The sequence below is a fragment of the Rhinichthys klamathensis genome, unplaced genomic scaffold (genome assembly GCF_029890125.1).
Source record: "Rhinichthys klamathensis goyatoka isolate OS25496 unplaced genomic scaffold, OSU_Roscu_1.1 h1tg000545l_1, whole genome shotgun sequence".
In the NCBI taxonomy this organism is placed as follows: domain Eukaryota; kingdom Metazoa; phylum Chordata; class Actinopteri; order Cypriniformes; family Leuciscidae; genus Rhinichthys; species Rhinichthys klamathensis.
Genome location: NW_026607017.1, coordinates 928398 through 938468, shown reverse-complemented (window position 1 = coordinate 938468; position 10071 = coordinate 928398). Strand labels below are relative to the sequence as shown.

The 10071-nt window shown below is 39.6% G+C and overlaps 1 protein-coding gene across 1 annotated transcript; it reads left to right on the top strand.

Annotated features, from left to right (window-relative positions):
• The first annotated feature begins 1204 nt into the window (after positions 1-1204).
• On the top strand, positions 1205-6546 carry LOC130073406 (uncharacterized). The gene has a single exon (XM_056238803.1). The coding sequence runs from the start codon at positions 1205-1207 to the stop codon at positions 6458-6460; it is 5256 nt and encodes a 1751-aa protein (XP_056094778.1). The 3' UTR covers positions 6461-6546.
• The last annotated feature ends 3525 nt before the right edge of the window (positions 6547-10071 follow it).

Genomic DNA, 10071 nt, shown 5'->3' with positions numbered 1-10071 from the left:
AGCCAGAGACCAAGATATTTAAATTCTTCAACTTTTGTTAAAGTTGTTCCATCCTGGAATCTAATAGAACAATTATTCGATAAAGGTAAAGAATTACGTCGAGTGCAAAACAACAAACTTTTAGATTTGCTCCTGTTCAATAAAAGTTTATCAGAAGAAAACCATTTCTGCACTAAGTTGAAGTCCATTTGTAAAGAATGTTGGATTTGTAAAATGTCAGAACTGGAAAAGTATATTACAGTGTCGTCTGCATATAAATTAACTGAATAGTCTGAACAAATTTGCGGTAAATCATTAATAAAAATGGAAAATAAAAGAGGACCTAAAGCTGAACCTTGTGGAACACCTTTGAACGCCTTGAAAAGTAACAGACTGACTTCCGTGATGAAAAAAAGAATAAAAAAATAGTAAGGAGTCAGAAGAAAGTCCAATAGCATACAATTTATCCAAAAGAAGATAATGATCAACCATATCAAATGCTTTGGTAAGATCAATAAATATAGTTGCTGTCGGCATATTACTGTCAGATGCTGACAGTATGTCATTTGTGAATTTTAGAAGAGCAGTGGTGGTCGAAAAATTTGATCGAAAACCTGATTGATGTGGAGATAATAGATTTTGTTCATTAAGATATTTAGAAAGTTGATTAAAAATTAGTTTTTCAAATATTTTTGTTACACTATTGATAATTGAAATAGGTCTGTAATTATTAATATCTGTGATATCACCTCCTTTATGAAGAGGAATTACTCTAGTGCATTTCCATGAACTGGGTATTTCACAAGTTGCCAATGATAAATTAAATATATAAGCCAGTGGGAATGATAGAACACAGGAGGCGAGTTTATAAAACTTAATCACTTAAACACTGTTGTGAATTAATTAGAATAGAAATGTTTAAATAATTATCTTTAATAATAACAGAAACAGTGTTGTCATTTATAAGGTTGTTCAGCTTTAAGAAAAGTTTACCCAAAATGCTTAGGGGGCTGAGCGCGCAGATAGAACTAGAGAGAGAAGAGAGAAAGGAAAATGACTCCATGTTTGTGCGCTGTATCAATGTGTAATCCCGTTCATTAACTTCAGTAAACAGTTCGTTTTATTTAATTCAAGTCGTCAGTGGTCATTACTGCTTGTTAAGGAAGAAAAGATACGACAATCTTTGGTGCCGAAAACCCGGGATAACTTGCAGGCAACATCCGAAATGGCGGAGCGACTTGAAAGACTACTCAGAAAACGGAGAGCTGTACGCGGTTCCACGACGAGACTTTTGCAAGACGTAGAAACAGAGGTTGGCAAAGAAGATCCGATCGTTGACAGATTATGTGAACTGTTAGCCCTGTTATCTGCAAAAGAGGAAACGCTACTGGAGTTGAATCGCGAAATACAGGAGTGTACAGAAATGGATGATTTGGAAAATGAAGTTGTTAATGCGGAGGAGTATGGAGAGCGAGTCGTCAGCGCGAAAGCTCGCGTGCAGCGCGTGACGCAGAGAATCCGGGAAAGCACTAACAGCAGGCCGTGTGACGCAGTGCCATTGCAGCGCGGACAAACAGTTAAGTTACCCAAGTTAATTATCAGCAAGTTCAGCGGTGAAATTAGCTTGTGGCAAGACTTTTGGAATCAGTTTGAAACCGCTATTCACAGAAACGACGCGCTGAGCAAAACAGAGAAGTTTAATTACTTAAAGACATACGTAACCGGCGCTGCTTCAAAGGCAATAGCGGGACTGATGTTGACAGACAGCAATTACGATCACGCGATCGATCTGCTTCAGAACCGGTTCGGAAGAAAGGATCTGCTCATTAATACGCATATGACCAAGTTGTTGAATCTCTGCCCAGTAAAGAAATCACACGATGTGAGTGCTCTGAGACAACTTTATGATGAATGTGAAGTACAGATCCGTAGCTTAGAATCGCTGGGTGTTGCATCAGAGGCATACGGCAGCCTGCTATGCCCTGTTCTGCTACAGATGATTCCAGATGACATTACTCTCCAGTACAGTCGCCAAAGAGGAACCAGTGATGAATGGAAGGTCTCAGAAGTTATGGAATTTCTACAGAAAGAGATTTTGAGCAGAGAAAGAGCCATGCAACTGATTATGCCAGGTAATTCCAAAGACAGCCAGAGCTATCAAAAACCATTTAAAAGACCAGACACATCAATTGAAATGAAGCAGAAAAAGCATCACATGCCGTCAGCTGCAGTACTGCAAACCACCAGTCAAAGAATACAGATATGTCTTTTCTGTGACAGTGCAGCACACAAGACAGAACTGTGTCCAGGAACTGATATTGCTGCTCGAAAAGTAAAATTGATGAAACTGGGACGATGCTTTGTTTGTCTTGGGCCGAAACACATTGCAAGATTCTGTAAGGCCAAGGTGTGCTGTAATGTGTGTGGAGGCAGACATCATAGTGCTGTGTGTGAGAAAGGAGAAACAAACACTTTAGACACTGAAAACAAAGATGATGTAGTTTCTTCATTTGCTTCGCATTCTGTTAAGATACAGCCCAATAAACAGAACACTGTGCTTCTTCAGACTGTAAGAGCATGGGCAGAAGGACCTGGTGGACGTAAAAGCATTCGCTGCCTACTAGATGGGGGCAGTCAGAGAAGCTTCATCAGTGAGAACACAGTAAGAGCTTTAAAATTGCCTGTGACAAAGCAAGAAACGTTCACTCTTCATACTTTTGGCTCTGCAGCACCAGTAACATCAAGGCGCAACACAGTGAAAGTAATTCTACAAAGCATCTGGAACAAAGAGCAGAAGGTGGAAGTAGAAGCGCTCGAGACCCCCCAAGTGTGCACTGCTGTGATGAAGATTCCAGGTGAGCACATCCAAGCAGAGTTGAAACGAAAAGGCTTGCAGTTGGCAGACTACCCGGACCCCAGCACTTGTGATACAGAGTTGTCCATGCTGATTGGTGCAGACTATTATTGGCATATAGTGTCAGGCCAAGTGGAAAGAATCACAGATGCACTTGTGGCCATTGAGAGCATTTTTGGATGGTCAGTGCAGGGCCCAGTCACAATGTCCAGTGTTTCCGACACAGCATGCATGCACATACAAATTAATGAAGACACGCTGGTCTCAGAACGTCTGAAAGCCTTCTGGGAAATAGAGTCCCTTGGCATTACCATGCAGCAGACAGACAGCCCTGAAGAAGAGGAGGCTCTTCACATGTTTGAAAAAACTACTCAGTACAAAAACGGGCGATATGAAGTTGAGCTGCCATGGCGACCTGACAAACCAGAACTCCCAGATAACTACAGAATCGCAAGAAAAAGATTTGAAGGACTTAAAAGAAAGTGGCGGTCAGATGTAGTGTTGTATCACAGATATAATGAAGTCGTGAATGAATACCTTAAGCAAGGCATCGTCGAAGACGTGATGGAGGATGGATCAGCTCCAAACACTGTAAAGTATTACATGCCTCATCATGCTGTTCTTCGGGAGGACAAGGTAACAACAAAGCTCAGAGTAGTGTTTGATGCTTCATCACATGACATTGGCTTTCCATCATTGAATGACTGTCTACTTACTGGTCCTAACCTGAATCCAGATCTGCTCAGCATACTAATAAAATTCAGACTGAATGAGATTGCATTTACCGCAGACATCAAGAAGGCCTTCTTGCAGATTTCTCTTGCTGAGAAGGACAGAGATGCAGTGCGGTTCCTCTGGCTCACTGCACCACCCCATGAAGACGCAGGTGAGACGCTGCGTGTGCTACGGATGACGAGAGTGGTGTTTGGAGTGTCCCCCAGCCCATTCCTCCTGGCAGCTACAGTGAGAAAGCATCTGAAGGAATATGAAGACCAACTTCCTGAGGTAGTAAAGATAATAAAAGAATCACTTTATGTTGATGACTTAATCTCAAGTGCAAGTGATGTTGAAAATGCCTTCTCCATAACTACTGGTGCAAGGGAGATTATGTCTGCAGCTGGCATGGACCTTTGCAAGTGGACAACCAACTGTGCTGCATTGAAGGAGAAATGGAAGACGACAATGAGTGAACCTTCAGAGGAGACAGAAACGCATGGATCAGTGCTGAAGGTACTAGGTTTGGTATGGAGAACAAAAACAGATGAATTTGTCTTTGACCTGACTGCACTGCTGGATGCTGTAGCTAAAAGAGAGAATACTAAAAGAAGTGTTCTAAAGCTCTCTGCTCGCATATTCGACCCAATAGGCTTTCTTACCCCATTCACTGTGCGAGTAAAATGCCTCTTCCAAGAGATGTGGATTCGAGGCCTTGGCTGGGACGAGGAGCTGCCCACTGATCTTGCACAAGAATGGAAAGGATGGTGTTCAGAACTTCCACAGATCCACCACATACACATTCCTCGTTGGTATGGAATAAAATCAGTGCACAGACACGACGCACATCAACTCCACGTGTTTTGTGATGCAAGCGAGAAAGCTTATAGTACTGTCGCTTACCTGCTGCGAGTAGCTGAGGATGGAGCAAAGACCACATGCCTTGTTGCTTCTAAGTCCAGGGTAGCCCCCCTGAAGAAGATCTCACTGCCCCGTCTTAAGTTGATGGGAGCAGTGATTGGAGCAAGACTAGGAAACAGTCTGTTAAAGCCTCTGAATCTGGAGCTACACCAAGTTCATATGTGGACGGATTCGATGATTGTGCTGCAGTGGATTCGCAGTCCAGCTCACAAATGGAAACAGTTTGTGTCAAACCGAGTTTCAGAAATCCAGTCTTTAACTAATCCTGCAATGTGGTCTCACTGTAAAGGCAAGTTCAATCCTGCAGACCTTCCCACCAGAGGTCAGACTGCAACTAACCTGAAGGAAAGTGAACTGTGGTGGAAAGGACCTTCATTTCTGACTGCACTGAATCAATTGGAAGAGAGCGATGAAGATCAAAGCGATGAAGATGTGACTAGTGAGCTAAAGCAAGGTCAGCAGGTCATCGTGCAACTCAGTAGCGGCAGTGACGAAAAGGGAATGGAACCTGTGCTGGATTTACTGAAGTACAGTAAGCTGAAGCGAGTTCTGCGAGTCACCGCTTGGATCAAGCGGTTTGTGCACAATACAAGTTCAAGCTCCAAAATGCGAGGTGAGTTGACTGCTGATGAAATGTTTGAGGCCGAGAAGTACTGGATAAAGGTGACACAAGATAGCAGCTTTAGTTATGAAATCAATTTGCTGAAAGCTGGTAAGACCCTGAATGCAGATTCAAAAATCAGAGACTTAAAACCTTTCCTTGACGAAGATGAATTGCTCTGTGTTGGAGGCAGACTGCAACAGTCAGACTTTAGTTACAGAGAAAAACATCCATGGATTCTGCCCAACAAAGACAGATATTGTGAGCTGCTGGTTCAGCACAACCATGAATTTATCATGCATTCTGGTCTGAGAGACACACTAGTACAAATTAGAAGTAGATACTGGATTTTGCAAGGCAGACAAATTGTGAAAAGTATTGTGTCAAAATGTACTGTGTGCAAAAGATTTAAAGCAAAGCCCGCACAGCAGGACACGGCTCCATTACCCCGAGACAGAATATCAGAGACCCCCCCATTTGAAGTAACTGGCATAGACTTTGCAGGTCCACTGTATGTGAAGAATGATCGTGCATTATGCAAGGCTTATGTTGCTCTGTTCACATGTGCTGTCACTAGAGCAGTGCATTTGGAGCTGGTTTCAAGTCAGTCAACAGAAAGTTTCTTGTTAGCACTCAAGCGATTTGTTTCCAGAAGAGGGCTGTGCAAGGTCATCTATTCAGACAATGCTAAAACCTTTAAGAGAGCAAACCAAGACCTTAGTGAGCTGTGGAAGGCCATCAAAGATCCACAAATTCTGGAATACTTCTCAGGGAAGGGCATCACTTGGCGTTTCATTGTAGAACGAGCAGCCTGGTGGGGTGGATTTTGGGAGAGGCTTGTAAGGTCTGTGAAAACGAGCCTGAGAAAGGTGCTAGGAAAAGCATCGCTTACCTTTGAAGAAATGTCTACACTCCTTGCAGAAGTAGAGGCCACACTGAATTCCAGACCCCTCACCTTTGTACACAATGAGATCGATGAGCCGCAGCCACTAACACCAGCACACTTCTTGGTTGGTGAACGACTCACTTCACTGCCTCCAAAACCATTTCCAGCAGACTATGATCATCCCACTGTGAGTAAAGAGGATATGACAAAGAGGTGGAGATACAGGAACCGACTCATGACCAACCTGTGGAATCGCTGGAGGAAGGACTATCTACTGGACCTGAAATCTGCACATTCCTGCAAAACACAGAAACCTACTGAGTTGAAGATGGGTGACATTGTTCTCATAGGAGATGCCAACATGCCGAGACAAACCTGGAAATTAGGAAAAATTGAAGAGCTGTTTCCAGGCCGAGATGGCAAAGTTAGATCCTGTGCTGTTCGCACATCCACAAGGACTGTGTTAAAGAGACCCGTTCAATTGCTTTATGCATTAGAGATTTAAGTTGATGAACATTTGTTCATGGGGGGAGGATGTTGTGAATTAATTAGAATAGAAATGTTTAAATAATTATCTTTAATAATAACAGAAACAGTGTTGTCATTTATAAGGTTGTTCAGCTTTAAGAAAAGTTTACCCAAAATGCTTAGGGGGCTGAGCGCGCAGATAGAACTAGAGTGAGAAGAGAGAAAGGAAAATGACTCCATGTTTGTGCGCTGTATCAATGTGTAATCCCGTTCATTAACTTCAGTAAACAGTTCGTTTTATTTAATTCAAGTCGTCAGTGGTCATTACTGCTTGTTAAGGAAGAAAAGATACGACAAACACTGCATCCAGAGTTTATGCCATCAATAACCTGCTGAACATCCGCTGGAGTAACAGTATTAAAGCAAAAGGATCTATTGCACCTGTTCTGGGTCACAAAAGAATCCAAGTGAGAAGAAAAGGAAGAGGAACTGCCAGTTGTAGAGAAGTGCTGACTGAAGGCTTCTGCAATTAATAAAGGTTCACTAATAGTATCATTGTTTACTCTAATACTAGAGAAAAGGCTTTTTGTGGGTTTATTGGTTATAGAATTGATTTTCTTCCAAAATTGCTTTGGATTAGTAACCTGTTAAGCTGCAACCCCATTTTTGAAAAATCCCCAGATATGGCATACCCAAACTGAAACAGATACAGTTCATGAACCCTTTGTACTAAAAGCACAAGTAAGATCTCATTTGAAAGCTGACACCTGGAAGTTTATTGTAAATGTAGAATTAATTATTGTCATAATGAAAAAAATAGTTATAAATAGCTTCAAAGTTTTGTAAAGTTATTATACATTTATTTTTATGAAACATCTTCATGAAAATAAAATTGAAGTTGGCATTGTAGCAATCTAGAAATGCACTGCCGCTAAAGCCACATGTCTGGCCATGTTATATTTAAAATCTGAAGATGATAAGTCTAAAACTCTGTATTTAGTTCAATGTTTTTCAAGATCATGTCATATGACTTTATTTTGATTAGACTGGTGTTTATTGTCATCTTATAAGCATCTATTCAGTCTATTGCCTCTATTGTTTTGTGATGCAAAAACGAGTCCCATTCAGTCTCAGTCTCCCCTGCACATATTCACACCTCTCCAGCCTGTTTATTGCTCTAAATATGCTTTTCTTTTGTCTGCATTATAATCACTAACGACTAGCAATTCACACTGTTTCAAGCCCTCATTTCTTTTATAAAAGTTCTCACTTCACAGTGAAACTGTATCAAATGCCCTTTTTGAAAAATGAAACATTTCAGTAAGCATTCTTATTTAGAAAAAAATCATAAAAATTACACCGAAGTTAGGTAGCAGGTGCTCAGTACTAGCTAGCATGTTAGCTTAGCACACCATCAATACACGACAATTTATGAGAATAAAACTATGTTTGTGCTCCAAACTTACTTTATAGCGCAAGTCGAGTGTTTTAAATAACTTTCTGTAATCTGATTTGGCTTCAGATAAAAAAAATCAGATAGAAAATATATTATTTTATTGTATTCTGCACAATTTGAAAGTCTATCTCGATTAGCATTACATTATACATATAATCTAGTATTATGAAAATACCTGACATGACTCGAAGAACACAGGTAAATCAAATATCATTGCAATCATGTTTATTGTCTTCAAAACATCTTTATCTGTCTATTTTTTCAAGCACTGTCATGACGATCGCACGGGAGTTTTTTTCTGAATGAGAGCAGCTGACGCTCATAATTCATATTAAAGGTAACGACTCATTTTTTAATTTCATAACTCCTGACACAAATTAAGACATAACTGTCACTATAAGTTTCTCAGAATACAATAGTGGTCAAATACTGAAACTTGAGTCTTATATCGTTTTAATGATGTATAGTTTGTCAAGTTAATAACATTAAATATGATAGTAACTTTGAACTATTTAAAAAAAAAAACGCTTCAGAGCGCCCGCACTGGTGAAGCTTAACAGGTTTTAAAGCTAGTTGATAAACAGTTATTGTAATAATTTGCTTTGGCATTTCTAGTATTAGTTTTACATTTATTTCTAAATTCTTTGTAAGCATCCCGATCATTTGATGAACGATATTTTTTCCAAGCCTTATCTCTTTGTGTGAATAAGCATATGAGATCTCCTTTGATCCATGGTAAGTGTCTACCCTTAACTTTAATTGATTTCCATGGAGCATGTTTATCTATTAACTCAACAAATTCAGTGTAAAAGTAGTTCCACGCATCTTTAACAGATGGAATTAACTGAAATCTCTCCCAGTTTATGTTTAGTATATCTTGAATAAAATGTTCAGGACTAATATTATTTGATTTCCTTACTATGATTAATTTAGGAGGAAGATGAGGCATATTAATTTTCCAAATGCAAAAAAACAAGAGAATCAGGTAATAGGCCTACCCCAGATTTTAAAATTCTATCAGGATGAGAAACTAGAATCCAATCGATCAAGGAAGAAGAGCTAGGACCAACTCTGGTAGGTTCAGCTATAAGTTGAGTTAAATGTGTGCTGTTAAAGAGATTACGGTCTTTATTAGAAGAGTGAACTAGCCAATTGGAGTTAAAATCTCCTAATTTTCTCATTAGCACCATTTAAAGAATTAATGGTAGACAGAATACATTCAGCGGTTTCAGCTGGAGCATTTGGAGGTTTATAAATATTTCCTATGATAAGTAGTTAATTTTCATGAAAAATTAGTTTAACAAAGAGAGACATTCAAAGTGATGTGGATACACACTTGGCACTACAAGTTCTGCCGTCAAATTTGAGGATACAGAAGTATATGAAAAATGTCTCTACTTACGTGTCTACTGTGTCAGTAAAAGTAGACTAATCTGTCTTTAAATGCCAGCAGTCTGAGAACACGAACCTTCCCTTGATTTAACTCTATGAATTACAGCAACCACTCCTTGATAACTTACAAGTATAGTTTGTCACAACCTCTGAATGTTTTTGAGAGTATGAGGATGAGCTGGGCGGAGAAACGCTTTGTATGGTCTTTTTATAGAGCTAGATCTAATACCTAATTCTATAGTCGATGTTTCCCGAAAGCACCGTTAGCAAATTCCTTTGATATCAGGTCAACCAGTCAGTGTTTCCCGAAACCATCGTTGCAATCACAGAGTTGTGTGCAGTACCGCTGCTATGTTGGTGCCCTAAGCATAATTCCTTTATGATGCCTCCCACCCGAGAAAAAAACAAATATTTTTGCCAGTTTAACTTTTTAACGCGCAATCCAGCGGACCACTGAGGCGAAGCTGGGGAACAATAGTCCAACAAAGGTGGGGAAGAAAGGAAGAAAAAGAGAAGGGAAAGAAGAGAAAGAAAAAATGAAGAAAAGAAAGGGTGAAATATGATGTTCAGAGATATGCCTTAAAGCTTAAGACAACTTTTTGTAATATTTATTATTTAACTAAATGAGCATTATTTTTGAATGCATACTGTTCCAGTGTTAAAATATACATGTAATTTGTGTTTTTTTTTTAATATTCTTTCATGAAAAATATTATTTGCATTATTATGCAACGAACAAAGATGCAACCCATTAAATAGTAACTAATGTGCTGAAAAATGTCTGTCACAAGAATAACAAA